At 43.4% G+C, this 23,556-nt stretch overlaps 1 protein-coding gene across 1 annotated transcript in view; it reads right to left on the reverse strand.

Moving 5' to 3' along the window:
- The window catches only part of LOC122941984 (fer-1-like protein 4), a 196,319-nt gene that overhangs the window by 167,229 nt on the left and 5,534 nt on the right, over positions 1 to 23,556 (reverse strand). The window contains 4 exon segments of the mRNA XM_044299480.1: positions 184 to 275; positions 2,476 to 2,575; positions 3,224 to 3,312; positions 9,549 to 9,604. Of these exon segments, the coding sequence (XP_044155415.1) occupies positions 184 to 275; positions 2,476 to 2,575; positions 3,224 to 3,312; positions 9,549 to 9,604 (337 nt within the window).

A 23,556-nucleotide genomic window follows, 5' to 3' on the forward strand; every position in this document is an offset into this window, starting at 1 on the left:
TGCTGACCCCTAGCTACACCCCTGCCATAGACTATAATGAAAATTGTTCCCCCATTAGTGTTCACCTTTCTGCTCTAAATGAGGGATATTGGACATTACATGTAAAGTTACACCCAGCGTCAAGAGCCACATCTGTTGCCCCTGTAATACCCAGCCTATATGGAAACAAGAGGTCAACCTTACCTATCTTCAACTGAAGTAAAAAAGTCATTTCCAACCCATGCGCCTACTGCACCCTGTGCAGGCTGATAGCGGATATCCAACTCCACATTAATCTATAGAAATGGGTACCAAGGTAAACAGTCATTTATTAGACTAGGTATTATAATTTACTTCCTTTACAGTAAAGAAATGTGACAGTAGACATAACATTTTAATGGTCATTTACTATATTAATTTTCTACACAATTCTAGGCAAACCTTTACCTTAGGCAAGCACTGTCAGCAGATTTATAGTGTAAAACATGGAAGCGGGTAAATTACAGAGTAAGGATCTATATATTTAGCCTTCATTCATTGGGGGTCATTTATCATGCATCTGTTTTTTAGATTGCAATTACACCGCATTACTGGATTAGCCTGTCACTATTTAGAATAGTCCCACAGCAGGTGATGAAGTAGGCAATGCATCTTTGTATTCATCAGGGCTCAGGTAGATTGTGTGCAATTAGACTAATCTTTGGTCAGCTCACGAATTAGGTGCAAAAGTTGCATATTAGATATAAAAAGTCCCATATTAATTATAGAAAGTCGCATCCACATACAGATGTATATATTTGTGAAAAGGCGCATGGCTACCCGCCGATGCGACTGTTTTAATAAGATTCTTGCATCACTGAGAAACAAAACTATGCCTCCCGTGAAGAAATTAGGTGCAAACAAGGCGCACTTACATAAAATATACACGCCAACTAAACCATGCCTCCAAAATCAGTCTAAAACTAAAAAAAAACATCGAACCAGGGAAAAAAGATGATGAAACAGGTGGAAAACAAAGAGTAAATGCAATTTACAGAACGGGCGGCCCATTGTAGACATGCCTATTCTCTGCAAAACAGACAAGCGTAGGACATGCGCAGACCTTTAAAGATGTGAAAAAGATAAGTAAAGGATCTGTTTTTCCGGATGACACTGGAGAGATGGATCCGGTATTTCAATGCATTTGTCAGATGGATCCGGAAACAAATGATATCCGTTTGCATACGGATTTCTGGATCCCGCAGGCAGTTTTAGCAACGGAACTGCCAGCCGGAATTGAACAACGCATGTGTAAAAGTAGCCTTACCTGGAAATTAGGTTATTTTATTTGGTCTCCAGCCAGTGCACATGCGGTGGGAAAAAGAATAGATCTAAAGCTGGTCCTACCTTTTTTTTATTTTTTTTTATACAAGTAGGTTTGCAGGCGCAGTCAAACCCATTTGAGTCTATATTGGCTGTAGTTCAAGCATGTTCAATAACTGTGGGCAAAGGATGAACAGTGTTTCTAGGAATGTTTGCTTCCATCCAGTATGTAGCACCGCCTGTTGCTGTATCCAACCAAACCCATGATGCACTTCTCCAGCCCCTAACACGCCCAGCTATTTTATAGCTCCTCCCACCTACCACCACACACCCATGGACAATACAGCTTAGGAAAGAAGAAAGAGCTGCATGGACATGGTCATGTGACCACAGCCCGGAAAGGAAGACAGAAGGAATAAAGGGAAAAGAAATCCATTATAAAATTACAGCTGGCTGTCGAAATGATTATTTTAAAAGATTTTGATGCAAACAGCAAACCCCTTGAAGGCTGAGTTCACACACTGAAACTCCACCTATCCACAGTGTCCAATGGTCACATAATTTGGCAGCAGACACAACTGAGGCATTACATTTAAAATCATAAAGCTATTAGCCACCACAGGTTGGCAGAGCTTTAGCCGCCTGCAATAGCTGTGGCGTACATAATCCGCTCTAAATGCATGAGAGCTCTATCTTGTAAGCCATGAACCTGTGTCAGTGGGACATTATCAGATAGATACAAGAATGTTTCCATTCACTGACTGCAAGAAGAGATCTTGAATGGTGTTATTTAGACAATTAATTATACTACAGGCCCTGTAACACTTCTGAAACATCGGGCAGATCATCGCTAACAAGCGAACATACAAACCCTCGTTAATGATAATCTGCTGCCAATTAAGCTTTTTACTCGTTCATCGGGTAATAAGATCATTGGTGCTGTCTAAACAGTCTAAACACCATCTGCTGCCGGCAAATAATGATTCTGTATGGGGACCAGCGACGGCATTAGTGATCGCTCCTGCCCATACTGTGGAAGAGATTGCTGCATGTGAAGGTTGTCTCCTTCACTGATGAGCAGGTGATTGTCGGGAAGGAAGCGTCTGTTCCCTGATTACTATATAAAACCCATCACAATGACATCCAAGCCTAGACACAGTACCAATTCAGTGGCTTATATCACTCAGCGCCTACCCCGGTGATGCTGTAGTTCTTGTCCACTAGAGATTCTGTGAGGACGAGGCGACCACTCGTTGAGAGAGTTTGTAGACTGATTATCAATTTCCCTAATGATCTAGAACAGAACAGGAATAAAGTAGTAATAAAGTATGGTGCCAGCCACTAAAGCCATTACCTAACATATTCTGCAAAATAATTCCGGTATTAAATACAATCTAGATGTGAGAGACTGTTCTATTAGAGCTCCCAAGGATATTGCTAAATGTTTTTGACAAGCCTAGTATGAAATTGTGCATATGGAGAAGACCAAAATTAAAATTATTTAAGTGGACGGTCACATTCCTATTGTCAGACAGAAGAATGCAAAGTCAATATCGCTCTACAAGATGGAGCAATGTTTTACAAGCCCATTTCTCTTGCCTTTTGCCATCTGTGTCCTACTACTCGCTAACATTCCAAATACATGTTTAGTGAGTATTAAGGTACAGATGGAAGAGAGCGGGACTGCAGGATTGAACTACACAGTTATTGTTTGTAGTCTGTTACCATAGAAACATAAAGGTCTGCATAAAAGTTGTATACACAACAATTCTTTTTTAAACTTTTTTTCTAAACGGCTTTATTTTTCACTTCAGATGGATTGGAACAATATAAAATGGTAGAGAAAGTGGACCTCCCCTTACATAAATAAGTTTAATTGCATTTTTTTTAAACATGTCATTATTTTTTTCTGTGATAGATATATAGTATATTATAAATGTACCTGTTTGTGAAAACTTTGCTGCAGTTGTAAACCTTCACAGTAAGGACTTCATCATTTGCAACATTCCCATAGTGAGGCCATCGGAAATGCTGTATAGACATACAATCAGACTGCATTAGCTTCTTGCTATCTAACTTTTTACGGTCAGATCATTTTCAGTTTTTCTGGTAGCAGCACACGGGCCATACATAGCTGGCGCACGTGGCTGCCAATCCAGTGAGCGTGGGAGCCCCTCAACCATCTCCTGACAGTAGATTTCATGGAAGAGTAGGGTGAAGCATCATAATGATCTTTATATAACGCAGGCACATTCCGCAGCACTTTATAATCATTTATAATTTTATTTAAAGGGGTTGTCCGAGTTATATCTACATATGTTATGGTGGCTTATAGCATTATTAAAAATACATTTGTAATTTACTTACATTATTTATTCTGCAGTGTTTCTGAACGACAGATGCAGGTCACGTGACCCCTGATGTCATCCACCAGGCTCCGGTGGTGAATTCTCGTGTACAGGCTTCTCCCTGCCTTAGGGAGTGGCCCTGCTCTCTACACGAAAAGTCAGAGCCTTGTGTGCCTGCCTCCCTCTCTCTCCTCTGGCTGCCACGGCTACTGTGAGGGATTGCGCCTGCGCGATCCTTACCATTGTCGGCAGTGGGGCGGAAAGATTCTATGTTGTGCCTGTTCCCCTGACTCTGCGTTTGGCGATCTGGTAGCCTCAGCAAGTTACCATTGCCCTACTCCACTGGCCATAAAAATAAAAAAAACACCCCTAGGAACATCACAAAGTAAATCATTGTCCCTCATATAGATGTGCAGTACAGACCAAAAGTTTAAACACACCTTCTCATTCAAAGAGTTTTCTTTATTTTCATGACTATGAAAATTGTAGATTAGCACTGAAGGCATCAAAACTATGAATTAACACATGTGGAATTATATACATAACAAAAAAAGTGTGAAACAACTGAAAATATGTCATATTCTAGGTTCTTCAAAGTAGCCACCTTTTGCTTTGATTACTGCTTTGCACACTCTTGGCATTCTCTTGATGAGCTTCAAGAGGTAGACACCTGAAATGGTTTTCACTTGACAGGAGTGCCCTGTCAGGTTTAATAAGTGGGATTTCTTGCCTTATAAATGGGGTTGGGACCATCAGTTGCGTTGTGGAGAAGTCAGGTGGATACACAGCTGATAGTCCTACTGAATAGACTGTTAGAATTTGTATTATGGCAAGAAAAAAGCAGCTAAGTAAAGAAAAACGAGTGGCCATCACTACTTTAACAAATGAAGGTCAGTCAATCCGAAAAATTGGGAAAACTTTGAAAGTGTCCCCAAGTGCAGTCACAAAAACCATCAAGCGCTACAAAGAAACTGGCTCACATGTGGACTGCCCCAGGAAAGGAAGACCAAGAGTCACCTCTGCTGCGGAGGATAAGTTCATCCGAGTCACCAGCCTCAGAAATCGCAGGTTAACAGCAGCTCAGATTAGAGACCAGGTCAATGCCACACAGAGTTCTAGCAGCAGACACATCTCTAGAACAACTGTTAAGAGGAGACTGTTCGAATCAGGCCTTCATGGTAGAATATCTGCTACAAAACCACTGCTAAGGACAGGCAACAAGCAGAAGAGACTTGTTTGGGCTAAAGAACACAAGGAATGGACATTAGACCAGTGGAAATCTGTGCTTTGGTCTGATGAGTCCAAATTTGAGATCTTTGGTTCCAACCACCGTGTCTTTGTGCGACGCAGAAAAGGTGAACGGATGGACTCTACATGCCTGGTTCCCACCGTGAAGCATGGAGGAGGAGGTGTGATGGTGTGGGGGTGCTTTGCTGGTGACACTGTTGGGGATTTATTCAAAATTGAAGGCATACTGAACCAGCATGGCTACCAGAGCATCTTGCAGCGGCATGCTATTCCATCCGGTTTGCGTTTAGTTGGAGCATCATTAATTTTTCAACAGAACAATGACCCCAAACATACCTCCAGGCTGTGTAAGGGCTATTTGACCATAACAGAGAGTGATGAGGTGCTGCGCCAGATGACCTGGCCTCCACAGTCACCGGACCTGAACCCAATCAAGATGGTTTGGACTGAGCTGGACCGCAGAGTGAAGGCAAAAGGGCCAACAAGTGCTAAGCATCTCTAGGAACTCCTTCAAGACTGTTGGAAGACCATTTCAGGTGACTACCTCTTGAAGCTCATCAAGAGAATGCCAAGAGTGTGCAAAGCAGTAATCAAAGCAAAAGGTGGCTACTTTGAAGAACCTAGAATATTACATATTTTCAGTTGTTTCACACTTTTTTGTTATGTATATAATTCCAGATGTGTTAATTCATAGTTTTGATGCCTTCAGTGTGAATCTACAATTTTCATAGTCATGAAAATAAAAAAAACTCTTTGAATGAGAAGGTGTGTCCAAACTTTTGGTCTGTACTGTAGGTGTCATATAGCTTAGATAGATGTAGGTGTCATATAGCTTAGCTACATATAGCTGTCATATAGCTTAGCTACATATAGCTGTCATATATAGCTTAGCTACATATAGCTGTCATATATAGCTTACATACATATAGATACATATAGCTGTCATATATAGCTTAGATATAGCCGTCATATAGCTTAGATAGATATAGCTGTCATATAGCTTTGATACATATAGCTGTCCTCTAGCTTAGATGCATATTGCGTGGATACATATGGCTGTCATATAGCTTGGATACATATGGCTGTCATATAGCTTGGATACCACCCTCTCCTCTCAGCTGAGGACTTTGCCAGATATTTCAAACAAAAGATAGTCAACATCAGAAGCTTTACTACAGTCCCCACAGACCCTCTACACAACTGCTCAGTCCTCTTCTCCCAAAACCCGCTTCTCCACCATTACAGAAGAAAAACTCTCCACTCTACTCTCAAATCTCATCTGACCACCTGTGCACTTAACCCAATCCCATCCCACCTCATCCCTAACCTCACCACAGTGTTTATCTCAGCCCTAACTCATCTCTTCAACCTATCACTAAACTCTGGTGTCTTCCCTTCTGCTTTTAAACATGCTACCATTACACCCATCCCCAATAAGCCTTCACTTGACCCATCTTCCTTGTCCAGTTATCGCCCCATATCACTTCTTCCGTATGCCTCAAAGCTACTTGAACAATATGTCCATTCAGAACTGTCCTCCCACCTCTCCTCCTGCTCCCGCTTTGACCGCCTACAATCTGGCTTCCGACCCCACCACTCGACCGAAACTGCCCTTACCAAAGTCACCAAAGACCTACTGACAGCTAAAACCAAGAAACAATACTCTGTCCTCCTTCTCCTTGACCTGTCCTCTGCCTTCGACACTGTTGACCACTCCCTTCTGTTGCAAACTCTCTCATCTCTTGGCATCACTGACCTGGCCCTCTCCTGGATCACATCATACCTCACAGACCGGATGTTTAGCGTCTCCCACTCCCGCACCACCTCCTCGTCTCATTCCCTCTCTGTTGGTGTCCTGCCTAGGACCCCTGCTCTTCTCTATCTACACTTTTGGCCTGGGACAGCTCATAGAGTCCCATGGCTTTCAGTATCACTCCTACGCTGACGACACACAAATCTACCTCTCTGGTCCAGACATCACCACCTTACTATCAAGAATCCCACAATGTCTATCTTCTATATCATCCTCCTTCGCCTCTCGCTTTCTAAAACTTAACATGGATAAAACAGAATTCATAATCTTTCTCAACTCCCCCCCCCCCCCCCCCAACAGACCTATCTATCATGATCAATGGCTGCACACTCTCCCCGGTCAACAAAGCCCGCTGCCTTGGAGTGACCTTGGATTCTGCCCTTTCCTTCCGACCGCACATCCAAGCCCATTCCACCACATGCCGCCTCCAACTCAAAAACATCTCCTGCATCCGTGCTTTCCTTAACTTTGAATCTGCGAAAATGCTTGTACATGCCCTCATTATCTCCCGCCTAGACTACTGCAACATTCTCCTCTGTGGCCTTCCATCTAGCACTCTCGCACCCCTCCAATCTATCCTCAACTCTGCTGCCCGACTAATCCACCCCTCACCCTATTACTCCTCTGCCTCTCCCCACTGCCAATCCCTTCACTGGCTCATTTTAATTTTTTTTTTATATGATATATATGTGGGAATATATATAGTGATCTATATCTCTATATACCTATATAATTCATTAATATATGTATATAGAGATATAGCTTAGTATATATATTATATATACACACACACACACACACACAATATATATATATATATATATATATATATATGGTGACAGTGCAGGTGGAAAAAGTTTGTGAACCCTTAGACTAATGACATCTTCAAGAGCTAAATGGAGTGAGGTGTCAGCCAACTGGAGTCCAATCAATGAGATGAGATTGGAGGTGCTGGTTACAGCTGCGCTGCCCTATAAAAAAAAACACCAGTTCTGGGTTTGATTTTCACAAGAAGCATTGCCTGATGTGAATGATGCCTCGCACCAAAGAGTATATGTATATAGAGTATCTGCAATGTGACAGGAAAATCTTCTGCCTGTGTGAGCTAGGAGATTATCATATGACTATTATTTTTTTTTATGCAAAGTTAGGATGTGCAGAGCAGGGGGAGGGGAAGGTCAGATGATTCACACCCACAAATATTCATGAGGGCGAGCTCGGGCATTGCTGGTACACGCCCCCACCGCTTTGCTGCAGCATGTAAACAAAGAATGAATACCAGAACCATGCAAAGGTGTAAGTATGGGTTTTCTCTTAAGAAATCAAGCTTAAAGGGGTGGTCTCACCTTCTGTGTTCAGTGCCGCAGGTCCGGACTTCGGGTGCTCTAGGGGGCGGTGCCTGCTAACATGAGTGGCAGCACAGGCCAGCGGCGCTGGGATGATGTAATTCCCTCCCCTGGCCTGTACATCCGCACTCCCGAGACTATTAATCATTCAGCAGCAGCCTTGGTCGGCTCAGCAGGATGATAGCCGGGGGCGCAGCTCCATACCACATAGGAGGTTAATACCAAAAGGCACTTCAGACTCAAGGCAATACAAGGTGGCCAGGGGCATGAGCTAATGCGCATGCGTGGGAGACTAGTGCTCATTTCCACTATCCTGGCCACCACAAAGGTCGGATTTGGCTTTTTTTCACAGCGCAAGCGCGGCCACCGCTAAGGCATTGCAGTAGTGGCCGTATCCCCTAGAGACGAGCAGTTTATAGTGACAAGTAAAATTGGGAAAAGTGAGAACAGGAGGCATTATGGTCACGTAGAGTATATTGGTAAGTTACTTCTATTAGGTTATTAAACAACATAAGTATCACTTCATAAATATGAGACAACCCCTTTAAGGTATATGTATGTCCTGATGAGTTTTATAATTTTTTATATTTTTTACCATAACTCGGATAACCCCTTTAATTTCTGCATATTGAGAGACTTAATTTCCATAGTAAAAGCAATTGGTTAGCACTTTTTTTATGTACACCACATTAGAAGAAAAAGCTATGGGCACTACTGTTATTGGAACTATTGTAGCAGCAATACTAACAGTTGGTGCGGGGATGTAGGTATAGAGAGTGCTGGGGTAGCAGTCATGCTGGGGGCTGTGCCTGAGGGAGCCCTAGAGCCATCCTGCCACATAATAATACACCAATGATATGCCATGTTACAGATTTTGCACTGGGGTCCAGGAGTTTCAAGTTAAAATTGTGAATTGATCTATTCAGCAATAATTCATGTGACTGCAGTTTAGGGGAAGACTGGCTATAAGCCCTACAGGTAAATTTGGGGGGCCACCCGAGCCCTCATTACAGCTGCTGGCCGGATACATAATGATCTGATGCTCCCTGCATTAATTAATTCTGGGAACATCAGGTACTTATGCAGCTGGCCAATGGCCACAAGTGCCCTCATAAACCCAACTGTATCGCCATCCACAGAACAGCGATACTGTTGAATACTGTGATGAGGGTGGCAGTATTTTGTGCAGCACTGAAGTATTTGCTACTGTTGAGGCAGTATTTTGTACTGCACTGTGGTATTTGGTTCTGCTGGGGTGGTATTCTTTGCTGCACTACAGTATTGCCCGTCCCTGCCTACATGTGTTGGCCCTGCCTACTTGTTTTACCCCACCTTTAGTCAATTTGGACACATCTACAACATGGGGCCAATTTTAGGCTTTTTTTCAGGGCCACTTTAAGTTCCCAGTCCGCCCATTGTATTTTCTAACGATTCAAGCTTCCACTATTCAATTTCCATTTCACAGTAGAACAATACAGCACAAAGAATTTCCTTTAAGCAATGCCCACTTACCTCACCGAAATCGGCTATAGATCCAGCAGTAATGTTTCTGGTCTTATGAGTAAAACCTTTACAGAAAAAAAGACATAGAACCTTATAAAAACGCATATTCACTATTAACCAAATGCTGCTAAATTGAATAGTACAGCAAATAATACAGTTATTACAAGCTCAGTGACCACATTTTACAAATAATACAAGATAATGGAAGGGTTCCTTAATGTGGCTCTTTACTAAGGGTCCATTCACACATCCGTAGTGCATTGCGGATCTGCAATACACCAGGCCGGCACCCTCATAGAAATGCCTATTCTTGTCCGCGGACAAGAATAGGATATGTTCTAATTTTTTCCGGAGCCGCGGACTGGAAGATCGGGGGCGCGCTTCCGAAATGTGGATGTTCTCCACATCCATTCTGTCCCCATAGAGAATGAATGGGTCCGCACCTGTTCCACAATTTGCGGAACGGATGTGGACCTATTATTATGGACGTGTGAATGGAGCCTAAAGGTACTAGAGTTTTCTATCAAAACCAGGATTGGAGCCTCCACAGAAATAAATTGGAGCCAGACACAGTTATCTGCCTGTGTGCTACAGAGGACTCTTGTGCCCCTCCTAAGTATCGCTGAGCAATACGTAGGAGGGGCACAAGTACAGGGGCTTAGAAAGAGTCCTGTGTAGAACACAGGCAGATAAGTGTGTCTGGGTGCAGTTTCACAAACTTGCGACACCCACCCTGAGTAGCTACTCAGGGGATTACGGAGTTTCTTGAGCCCGCATGGAAACCTGTGCATGCTCCCTTACTAGTGGCAATTATCACTGCACATGAGCGTCAGCGATATTTCCTTTGATATGTAGCGGGGATATCTCTCTTGTGCAGTGATTTATTTAAGCAGGGTGCTGTGAATATATGGGGTTATCTGGTGAAATACTTTATTCCATCACCCCCCTCAAATAGTGTATCCACAGAAGGTGTTAAGGTCACACAATCTATATATGCACATAGGAAATCCACGGCACACCATTATAATTTCAATAATCAATGGTTTTTTTAATTCATACTAGTTTATACACCAGCTTTTTTGTCCCATCCAGAGTAATCACACAAGCATCAAAAAAAATAAAGCAGTACACCCAACGTTTCGGTCGTGTCGACCTTTCTCAAGGGATCTGCAACTGCCAGTATGTAGAGTGTGCTCTGGAGGTGTGCGTCTATCCTCATAGGCAGCCTATAAATACACTTGTAAAATGTAGTGTCCCCCATGTAGTGTCCCCCATGTGGTGGCGCCGGCGTCTGACGCCGGCGCCACCACATGGGGGACACTACATTTTACAAGTGTATTTATAGGCTGCCTATGAGGATAGACGCACACCTCCAGAGCACACTCTACATACTGGCAGTTGCAGATCCCTTGAGAAAGGTCGACACGACCGAAACGTTGGGTGTACTGCTTTATTTATTTTGATGCTTGTGTGATTACTCTGGATGGGACAAAAAAGCTGGTGTTGTACCCTACAGCCTGATTTGAGGTGTACTAGTGGGCTGCGGCCCAATTTTTATGAAACTTACCAATTAAAATATTTTTTTATTTTCTATTCAGGCTTGGTTTACTACTTTTCCCATTCCCCATTCCTTTCCTTCTTATTGTTAGGAGTAAATAATTCAATATGTCTTGTTATCACAGATCATACTCCACATTTGAGATTTGATAGGACCAAGACTGGTTTGGATTGGTTTGTTGTTCTGGCCTATGAGGCAAAATGTAATGATTTTTTCTCTCTACCTTATTAAGTAATAAAAAAAAAATGAATACTGTATGGCTTAGTGATATTGCTTTGCCCTAGTGTTAATTTTAAAATGTTATATTGTTGACCCTAGTACCAAGTTCTAGTCATGTTATAACATCTCTGGTGGACTAGTCCTTTGCTTCTGGTAGGTGAGCACAGCTGCAGAGTACGTGTAATTCCTTTTAATAGCAGGCTGTGATGCTGTATCTGAAACAGTTGCATGATCAATAGGAAATAGTGCAAAGTGGGGAGGAAGTTGTACACAGCATAGCAGGCTGTATTACAGTGTTGAGAGGAAGGAGAGAGCCCATAGCAAAGTCTGAAAGGAGTAGAAGACATCATGCAAGCTGCATTGCAGCAAAAAGAGGGAAGTAGAAATCCATGGCAAATTCTACAGGGTGAAGAATACCCAGGAGGAATCTGTTAAAAAATGTTTTCTGATGCCGATTAATCTTAATAAGAAAATTCACCAGCATTTACAGGCTAGGGCAGCGCTAAAGCCCGGCCATTAGTGTCGGTGATGTCACTAGGAACAAGGCTTGGCGGAAGCCTCCTCCTAGACCTGGTACCACCTGATCTGCTGAAAAAGCCCTTGCCCTATGCATTTCAGCGCAGGGCAAGGAAGAGCATCGGAGCATGAAATGCTCCGATGCTCATCTCAAAGGGGTTGCCTGGGTGAAGAAGGGGAACCCAGGCAATCCCTTTTATCATAGTCCATATCAATAGATTGATAAATGCAACTTTCATAAGATTTTCAACAGATACGTCTATAAGATAGACATAGAGTAAAAGACATTTGCCAATGAAACTGTTGTGTACAAATTATGCAGCACAGATGCCTGTATTTAGCCCCAGCCTGTGCTAAGGAATGTCAATTGTCCCCTGCTAATTAATGTGCCTAAAGGATGCCACTGGCGCATAATGGGTTCTCAGTAGCTTGACATGTTGCATTGTGACTCGGTGGTGAATGGCCTTTATGTGAATAGATGCAGTCAGTTATCATCTTTATGATGAAAATGTAAGTTTGCAGCACAGCATTTAAAATTCTGACAACCGTTTCTCAATATCTGCTTTCTACTAAAAGTAACAGTCCACCACAAGACACAGAGGAACTGTAAATTGATGCCAAATTCAGACTCAAGTGTTTGGTGGACATTGTATGGACAGCTTTCCTCGTGACTCCACCACACACCAGCCAATTTTTTTCTGAAATTTCAACTTGCCCAAACCCTCTTTCCCCCAACATCTGTGATGTCAGTGAGAGTCAGGAGGCCTCCATACACATTAGATCATTTTATTTAATATGTATGGCCAACATTAGCCTTGAAGTGTGCGCACTGCCCCAGCCGTTAGAATCACAGACCTGCACTTGTGCAAGTTTCCAAACAAATTTCAAAAAGTTGTAGTAGTAAAACATACAAATCAAATATAGAAAGCAGCTCCTCATTGACTCCTCTAATAACTGTCGTTTTGGGTCCCTCTATGAAGCTGAACCGAGAGCTTCTGTGTAACCAGCAACCCTGATTGACACATTATATACTTTTTAAACAGGGATCTTCACGGCACAACCCCTTTAAGAATTAAAGTGTCACACTTTCTGGTATCGCCGTACTCAGAAGAAGTAGGGCAATGTGTTTTGGGTTGTCTTTTTACATATACCCATGCTGGGTGAGAGAAATATCTCGGCAAAAGACAACTTTTCCCATTTTTTTTTTTATACAAAGTTGGCATTTGACCAAGATATTTATCTCACCCAGCATGGGTATATGTAAAATGACACCCCAAAACACATTCCCCAACTTCTCCTGAGTACGGTGATACCACATGTGTGACACTTTTTTGCAGCTTAGGTGGGCAAAGGGGCTCACATTCCAAAGAGCACCTTTCGGATTTCACAGGCCATTTTTTACAGATTTTGATTTCAAACTACTTTGCATGCATTTGGGCCCCTAAAATGCCAGGGCAGTATAACTACCCCACAAGTGACCCCATTTTGGAAAGAAGACACCCCAAGGTATTTTGTGATGGGCATAGTGAGTTAATGGAAGTTTTTATTTTTTGTCACAAGTTAGTGGAATATGAGACTTTGTAAGAAAAAAAAATCATCATTTTCAGCTAACTTGTGACAAAAATAAAAAATTCTAGGACCTCGCCATGCCCCTCACGGAATACCTTGGGGTGTCTTCTTTCCAAAATGGGGTTACTTGTGGGGTAGTTATACTGCCCTGGCATTTTAGGGGCCCAGATGCGTGAGAAGTAGTTTGAAATCAAAATCTGTAAAAAATGGCCTGTGAAATCCGAAAGGTGCTCTTTGGAATATGGGCCCATTTGCCCACCTAGGCTGCAAAAAAGTGTCACACATGTGGTATTTCCGTACTCAGGAGAAGTTGGGGAATGTGTTTTGGGGTGTCATTTTACATATACCCATGCTGGGTGAGAGAAATATCTCGGCAAAACACAACTTTTCCCATTTTTTTTATACAAAGTTGGCATTTGACCAAGATATTTATCTCACCCAGCATGGGTATATGTAAAATGACACCCCAAAACACATTCCCCAACTTCTCCTGAGTACGGCGATACCACATGTGTGACACTTTTTTGCAGCCTAGATGCGCAAAGGTGCCCAAATTCATTTTAGGAGGGCATTTTTAGACATTTGGATCCCAGACTTCTCACACTTTAGGGCCCCTAAAAATCCAGGGCAGTATAAATACCCCACATGTGACCCCATTTTGGAAAGGAGACACCCCAAGGTATTCAATGAGGGGCATGCCGAGTTCATATAAAAAATATTTTTTGGGCACAAGTTAGCGGAAATTGTTTTTTTTTTTTTTTTTTTCTCACAAAGTCTCCCTTTCCGCTAACTTGAGACAAAAATTTCAATCTTTCATGGACTCAATATGCCCCTCAGCAAATACCTTGGGGTGTCTTCTTTCCAAAATAGTGTTATTTGTGGGGTGTTTGTACTGCCCTGGCATTTGAGGGTCTCCGCAATCATTACATGTATGGCCAGCATTAGGAGTTTCTGCTATTCTCCTTATATTGAGCATACGGGTAATGATATATATATTTTTTTTTCGTTCAGCCTCTGGGCTGAAAGAAAAAATGAACGGCAAGGATTTCTTCATTCGCATCGATCAATGTGGATGAAAAAATCTCTTCCCCAAAAAAAAAAAAATGGAGGGGAAAGGCGTCTGCCAGGACATAGGAGCTCCGCCCAACATCCATACCCACTTAGCTCGTATGCCCTGGCAAACCCGATTTCTCCATTCACATCAATCGATGTGGATAAATAAATCATTGCCGGGATTTATTTTATTTTTTTTTATATAAAAAAGTGTTTGCCAAAGCATATGAACACCGCCACCTCCTCAGCTCATATGCCTCGGCAAACGTATCTTTTACTGTAAAGGAGAAATCTCGTCTTGCAGTGCCGCATACACCGACTTATGTGTAATCTGACAGCAGCGCAATGCTTCTGTCAGAATGCACATCAGTGCTGCAGCTAGTCGATCGGTTGGTCCACCTGGAAGGTAAAAAAAAAAAAAAAAAAAAAAAACAGGCCGCAACACAATAAATTTTATTAACTTTATAATAACTTTTGAACAGAACATATAAACTTTATTTAACTTTTTGAACTGAACGTTAACTTTTTTGCTTACTGGTGTTTTTCTTTACCTTTTATAGGACAAACCTCTCCTTCCCCATGGGACAATGTGCAAAGCGCCCAAAGATGTGGCGAAGTGCATTATGCACTTTGTCCCAGATGAAAGGAGAGGTTTGCAGCAGCTCTGTGTGAATGGGCCCTAATAGCCCTGTGTACCTGTCCTGTGAGATGTGATCCCTATGCTAAGTGTACCTGTGTGTGGTACTTCCGGAAACACCCCCCTAAGCATAGGGCAGGATGGTCAGGGCAGTCAGGACAGAAATAGCGGGTGTCACGCCTTATTCCACTCCTGCTACAGACACGACATCTTTTTCGGGGTGACGGTTGGGTTGAGGTACCAGCAACGACATTGGGGAAATGTCGCTCGTGTAGACGGCTAACTACACTGGTGGATGGGGCCACGGAACCTCCTGGATACAGGAGGTTCTTGATGATCTCTTCCTGAAATTTGAGGAAGGATCCTGTTCTCCCAGCCTTACTATAGAGAACAAAACTATTATATGCAGCCAATTGAATCAAATATACAGTCACCTTCTTATACCAGCGTCTGGTGCATCGGGAAACTAAATACGGAGCCAACATCTGGTCATTGAAGTCCACCCCTCCCATGTGAAGGTTATAGTCGTGGACTGAGAGGGGCTTTTAAATGACACTGGTTGCTCGCTCAATTTGGATTGTCGTGTCTGCGTGAATGGAGGAGAGAATGTAAGCGTCACGCTTGTCTCTCCATTTCACTGCAAGCATTTCTTGGTTACACAAGGCAGCCCTCTCCCCCCTTGCAAGATGGGTGGTAACGAGCCGTTGGGGGAAGCCCGCGCGACTAGTTCGCGCGGTGCCACAGCAGCCAATCTGTTCTAGGAACAAATGCCTGAAGAGGGCCACACACTTGTAGAAATTGTCCACATAAAGATGGTACCCCTTGCCAAATAAGGGTGACACCAAGTCCCAGACTGTCTTCCCACTGCTCCCCAGGTAGTCAGGGCAACTGACCGGCTCCAGGGTCTGATCTTTACCCTCATAGATCTGAAATTTGTGGGTATAGCCTGTGGCCCTTATACAATTTGACCCCATACCAGGCGCGCTTGCTTGGGATGTATTGTTTGAAGCCAAGGCGCCCGGTAAAATGTATTAGGGACTTGTCTACGCAGATGTTTTGCTCAGGGGTATACAAATCTGGTTGAAGTGGTCTATGAGGGGCCAAATTTTGTGGGGCTGGGTGGCCTCTGGGACGGGAGGTGGTGTTTTCGCTAAAGTGCAGGAAACGCAGGATGGTCTCAAATCGTGTCCTGGACATAGCAGCAGAGAACATGGGCATGTGATGAATTGGGTTCGTGGACCAATATGACCGCAATTCATGCTTTTTGGTTAGACCTATGTTGAGGAGAAGGCCCAGAAATTTTTTTATTTCAGAAACTTGGACTGGTTTCCACCGGAAAGGATGGGCATAAAAGCTACCGGGTTGGCGGATATAAATTGAGTGGCATACCGATTTGTTTCTGCCACAACTAAGTCCAAGAGCTCCGCAGTCAAGAACAGCTCAAAAAAATCCCAGGGCCGAACCGATCTGAGCTGTCTCAACCCGAACTCCAGACTGGGCGGTGAAAGGGGGAACTACAGGTGCGTCTGAAGTTGGGGACTGCCAATCAGGGTTTGCCAGCACCTCAGGGATTCTAGGGGCTCTACGGACCTGTCTGTGCAGTGGCTGCGACGGGGTAACTACTGCACGTGCCACAGTACCAGCTTCAACTGCCCTTCTGGTGCTCGCCACTTCACCATGTTGTAGTGCAGTGCTGGTACTAGGTCCAGGATGGGCTGCGCTGCTGGTGTATGACTCACCACGTAATCCGACAGCGCCAGCCCCACTCTGCTGCCCTTGAAGCGGATCCTGCGCAACCTGTGGTCTAGCGAAATCTAAATATTGTCTGTGTTTATATATGCTGGATGTAAAGCTTGGATCGTTTAAGTACAAAGCTTGTAGATGCTTTTATTAATTCAGGCAATGAGGGAACTTAATCTCGTTTAATTCAGTACAGCCGTTAGGGATCATTTGAGCTATTCCCGTACTGTTATGTGAAGCAGCTGGGTAAAAGGATTTTTATCTGCTTGTGCCTCATATTTTAATTACAGTCGTAAACCTGACTCATCCTCGAGATCTTCCCTATTGTTCCACAGTGCGCACACACTTCTTAAGGAAACGACAACGCCTCAAGCAATATGATCAATCACGATTCACAGGAGTCTTGTGGCCGCTGAGGAGCTGTAATGAGCAAATATTTATAACGGCGGGGCCTGACAGCATGCACAGTAACACAAGATGTAGAGCATAGTCAACCGTGGTCACTTGTGTCGGGGCCAGCTTCTGGGGCATAATGCTAACTGACCAGAGCTTCTCAAACTTTTGGGGTTTCCGAATATTGTGGCAAGTTGGCATCACGACCCATGGTCGACTAAAATGCAAATTATTGCTCAGTTTATTCTTCACTTGTCTTCTGAAACCAGCATTACTTTGCAATAAGTAAAAATGTGGTGAATTATGTTTCCCAACCAGAGATTGCTGCAGAGAAAGAACTTGTGGTATTCCAACACAAAAATGCTTAATCGCCTGCAAATAATAAAAAATAAATAAAGCATCTTAGGGTATATCCACACTGAAAAATGGCCATGTGATGGTTGTTGTTTTTGTTTTTGAAAAGGACGTTACATGGCTGTTTTCAGAACTGTTGCAGCTATGGGTCTATTCAAAACGCTGTTTTTTAACGCTCCATCAATAATGGCCATCAAAAAATAGGACATGTCCTATTTTGTGCGTTTTCACAGACAGACAGCCCCCATACATTGCAAGGGGGGCCATTTTTTTTTTTTCATGTTCACGTGACCATAGCCGTATACTCATCAATCTCCTACTGTTGCAATTGTGACATTGCCTAAGTCCCCGCTGCTCTCCAGTTTCTGCTTCTGTTTCTGCCAATCACTGCCTACAGCAATGACCTGCCTCAGACAGTGATTGGCTGAGCAGGATTTCCAGAGATTTCCTGACATTAAGGCCTCATGCACACGACAGTTTTTTTTCACGGCCCGCAAAAACGGGGTCCGTGGGTCCGTGATCCGTGACCGTTTTTTCGTCCGTGGGTCTTCCTTGATTTTTGGAGGATCCACGGACATGAAAAAAAAGTCGTTTTGGTGTCCGCCTGGCCGTGCGGAGCCAAACGGATCCGTCCTGAATTTCAATGCAAGTCAATGGGGACGGATCCGTTTGATGTTGACACAATATGGTGCCATTTCAAACAGATCCGTCCCCATTGACTTTCAATGTAAAGTCTGGAGTTCTTTTATACCATCGGATTGGAGTTTTCTCCAATCCGATGGTATATTTTAACTTGAAGCGTCCCCATCACCATGGGAACGCCTCTATGTTAGAATATACTGTCGGATATGAGCTACTTCGTGAACCTCAGATCCGACAGTATATTCTAACACAGAGGCGTTCCCATGGTGATGGGGACGCTTCAGGTTAGAATACACTACAAACTTTGTACAAGACTGCCCCCTGCTGCCTGGCAGCACCCGATCTCTTACTGGGGGATATGATAGCACAATTAACCCCTTTAGGTGCGGCATATTCCCCTGTAAGAGATCAGGGCTGCCAGGCAGCAGGGGGCAGCCCCCCCCCTCCCCAGTTTGAATATCGTTGGTGGCACAGTGTGCCAACCACCATCGGCCCCCCTCCCTCCCTCTATTGTATTAAATCGTTGGTGGCACAGTGTGCCAACCACCATCGGCCCCCCTCCCTCCCTCTATTGTATTAAATCGTTGGTGGCACAGTGTGCCAACCACCATCGCCCCCCTCCCTCCCTCTATTGTATTAAATCGTTGGTGGCACAGTGTGCCAACCACCATCGCCCCCCCCCTCCCTCTATAGCAGTAACATTGGTGGCAGTGTGCGGTCTCAACAGTAGAAGATTCATACTTTACCTGCTTGCTGCTGCGATGTCTGTGTCCGGCCGGGAGCTCCTCCTACTGGTAAGTGAAAGGTCTGTGCGGTGCATTGCTAAAGAACTGTCACTTACCAGTAGGAGGAGCTCCCGGCCGGACACAGACATCGCAGCAGCAAGCAGGTAAGTATGAATCTTCTACTGTTGAGACCGCACACTGCCACCAATGTTACTGCTATAGAGGGGGGGAGGGAGGGGGGGGGGGCGATGGTGGTTGGCACACTGTGCCACCAACGATTTAATACAATAGAGGGAGGGAGGGGGGCCGATGGTGGTTGGCACACTGTGCCACCAACGATTTAATACAATAGAGGGAGGGAGGGGGGCCGATGGTGGTTGGCACACTGTGCCACCAACGATTTAATACAATAGAGGGAGGGAGGGGGGCCGATGGTGGTTGGCACACTGTGCCACCAACGATATTCAAACTGGGGAGGGGGGGTGGTCTGCCCCCTGCTGCCTGGCAGCCCTGATCTCTTACAGGGGAATATGATAGTACAATTAACCCCTTTAGGTGCCTGAAGGGGTTAATTGTGCTATCATATCCCCCTGTAAGAGATCGGGTGCTGCCAGGCAGCAGGGGGCAGTCTTGTACAAAGTTTGCAGTGTATTCTAACTAGAAGCGTCCCCATCACCATGGGAACGCTTCTGTGTTAGAATATACTGTCGGAAATGAGTTTTCACGAAGTGAAAACTTAGATCAGAAAAAGCTTTTATGCAGACGGATCTTCGGATCCGTCTGTATGAAAGCAACCTACGGCCACGGATCACGGACACGGATGCCAATCTTGTGTGCATCCGTGTTCTTTCACGGACCCATTGACTTGAATGGGTCCGTGAACCGTTGTCCGTCAAAAAAATAGGACAGGTCATATTTTTTTGACGGACAGGATACACGGATCACGGCCTCGGCTGCAAAACGGTGCATTTTCCGATTTTTCCACGGACCCATTGAAAGTCAATGGGTCCGCGAAAAAAAACGGAAAACGGCACAACGGCCACGGATGCACACAACGGTCGTGTGCATGAGGCCTAAGTGGAGCCCAAGTAAGTATAAGTTCCCTTCTTTAACCAGTTGCAGGCCATTGAGCATTGTGCAGGAATATCCATTTAACTTCTGTTAAAGAGCCTCCCCAGCTGCACCTCATCCACCAATATGGGGTACCTCACAGTATGAGAAGCACTGGAATAAACCAATGTACTAGACACGGTACATATACATTATAAGCATATGCAGTATCCCAGACCTGGGGGTATCTGCAAATGTTTGTAATGCTTTGTAATGGAATGTATTATTTTTATTGTTTTGGCCGTGTGTGCCAGTAGGAAATGTATGGGTGGCAAAAGTTGGCAGGAACAGGACTAACCACCCATTACTTCCCCTCTTGATGGTCCTGCTTCCTGCCAGGAGTTCCAGTTTAGCTAGAGAGAAGAGGAGGCACATGCTAGAGCTCCTACTCTTGGGAATAACATATGATTCTCCCGTGAGAACACTCCAGATAGACCAGCAAAAGTCAGCTTCAGGAAAGCACCTGAGAGACAAGTCAGCAGAGTGATTAGCAAAATACAGATTTATATACACTGTTGTAAGGTGAGGGACTGTGGCTCAGACATCCATTACCTATACCACCAGTAGACCAGATAATGATTGACTTTGAACCTTACAGTGGACACCTATACCCACAAGTGCCAGTACATAGTCATCCAACCTGTTACCATACCTCCTCAACTGGTGCCAGAAACTGCACTTTGAATATTGCTGCTGCTGGATGTACCTGAGGTTGTATCTTGCACTTAAAAAGACTCTTCTACGTTTACTTCTGACCTCATTCTTCAAACTACCTTTCCATTGCATCAATCTCCAAGGAGAAAAGGCCTGAGGGAGTACACAGTAACACAACACCTCATCAGGTCCACTACCACTCCCATCCTCTGCACCAGCTCCTCGTGGGCTCTCTGTACATTTAACATGGGAAGTGACATTGTTTGTTGATTTATTATGGCCTAAAGGTGACCTAGATGGCTATCATCCTACAGAAGGGCATTGTGGGAGTTGTAGTTTTACAACAGCTGGAGGGCCACAGGTTGAGCATCCCTGGTATAATGTGTATGTCACGACTGTCCCTCAATGGCAGATGTCATGGAAAGAAAGATCAGACATTTTAAAATCCAACAGGCCCAATCCTTTATCTCATGGGAGATAAGCCACTGCCCCATCTGGGTGCAGCTTAATACCCTCTTAAACTGCACGTGGTTGACTGCATGCGGTTACTTCATTAACAAACATGCATTCACAACACAGTTATACAATTTTGTCAGTTTAGCAGCCTAAAAAAAAAACTCTGTTGTTCTTAATAGTAGGAATCATCTAAATTATTTAATTAACTGTAGCTGTCTAAATTATTAGTGAGCAGCCTGTTTTGTGCATTAATGACCAAGCTATTTTTATTTTTATTTTTTTTAATCGTCACCTCATATCACTTTACAAGAGGTATAACTTTAGTATTTTTACATCGATATAGTCGTATGAGTGCTTATGTTTTGAGGACAATAAGTAGTTTTTAATGGCACCATTTTGGGGTATACATATAACTTACTGATTATCTTTTAGTAACTCTTTATTTTATTTTTTTTGGGGGGGGGGGAGGGGGGGATAGGAAAAAACAGCAATATTGCCACTGAGTTTTTTTGTTCTAAATTTTGTGGTGTTCATGTTTCAGCATAAAAAAGGAAAATATTTTTCCATTGATGCATCCCAAAACCCATCATTTTTTATTTTTTGTTCTACATAGCTTTGTGAGGGCTTAATTTTTGTAGGACAACTTGTGGTTTTTATTGGTATCATTTTGACACTGTTTGATCATTTTTTTTTTTTATTCCGTTTTTGGGCAAATAAGCAAAAAAACTGCCATTCTAGCATGATTTTATTCTTTTATTTTTTAAGACATTCAATGTATGGAATAAATTACATGATAATTGTGTAGTGCAGGTCATTACAGATGCGGTGATACCAAATGTGTAGGGGATTTAATTTGGAATTTTTTTTATTTAATAAAAGTTTAACTTTTTTTTTATAATTTACTAGTCCCAAAAGGGGACTTTACCAGGTGATCTTCTGATTGCTCTGATTGAGTCAGCAAAATAGCCAGTCATCAGTTCCAGATGAAAGTTACAGAAGTGAAGCAGTAAGGTTATGCAGGTCTAACCCCCACCGATCCCAGAATACCCACTTTGAGCTTAGAACACGGAAGTTACAAAGTCATATCTACTGCGATTTGCATTTTCTTCCGCTTCAGTTATTATGCATACCCCGTTCTGAGATTTTGTTTTCCTCTGCCTTCATTCACCTATACATTGGTATGCATGCACCTCTCTGAAACTTGATCTACAGAAGTAGACGACAAAGAATTTTTTTTAAAAAATCCCCTTTCACCTAGTTGGGTTTTCTTTTACTGGATGAATCACATAACAGCCTTCACCAGGAAACACGAGAAATCTCAGTCATTTGATGTATCAGATAATGGACCTGGAGCCGAGATTCAGCAGGTGCTTTACGCAGGCCATTTCTTTTATGTATTTTTCCTTAATGCTCAAACATTTCCACCACCTGCACAGATCTCTATCTGTCTCATTGCTCACATAGACCGGAATGGCTGAACATATGTTACACTTACATGTAACTATTCTGCCCCGAAGGCAAATCTGTTATACAATGACTATCAATTAAAATATTCAATTTCATCCGCCTTAGCAGCATTGCATCACATTGGATTTTTTTTTTTTTTTTTTTACATTGATCAACAGTAGTAAGATTTCTTTTTGGTTAAAGTAAGAACAAATCTGTACCATGATCTGACCCTAGGGCTAAACTCCAACTTTGCAAGAACATACAGTAACTCCAGTTGCATGACCTTAAAATTACCAGCGCTCTGCTGTTTCCGGCTCATAGAGAATAAATGGTGCAACGGGTTGTCTTATAAACTTGTCACTTCATCTGGATGAGAGTATCAGATCCCTGGTCTCTGCAGCAGTAAGGGTCTCATTTGTTGGACCCAGAAAGATCAGTTAGTTATCCCCTATCCAGTGGATAGAGGATAACCTTTAGCTATAGGAATACTTCCAGTTGGACATATCTGTACTAAAGGTTTGCAGACTTTATCCCAGTGCGCATGAGCCCTAAGGATACAGCCATATGGTCAGGTTACCCGATGCGGTTTTGGAAGCCAAAACCAATAGTGAATTCAAAAAAAGAAGAGACGTTCTATCTGTCCTTTATACTTTTCTCTTCTTTCATGATCCATTTTGATTTTGGCTTCTAAAACTGTATGCAGAAACCTGACCGTGTGGCCAATGGAGAGCATTCCATTCAGGATGCATCAGCTCAGTCCCTCTTACGTTTTTTGGCCGGAGAAAATACCGCAGCATGCTGCATTTTTCTCTCCGGCCAAAAATCTTGAACATTTGCCGGAATGCCGGATCCAGCATTAATTTCCATTGAAATGTATTAGTGCATTAAAATTACCGCAATGACGGATCCGTTCTTCTGGTCTGCGGATACCTTTAAATCTGT

The sequence above is a fragment of the Bufo gargarizans genome, chromosome 6 (assembly GCF_014858855.1).
Source record: "Bufo gargarizans isolate SCDJY-AF-19 chromosome 6, ASM1485885v1, whole genome shotgun sequence".
NCBI classification, from domain to species: domain Eukaryota; kingdom Metazoa; phylum Chordata; class Amphibia; order Anura; family Bufonidae; genus Bufo; species Bufo gargarizans.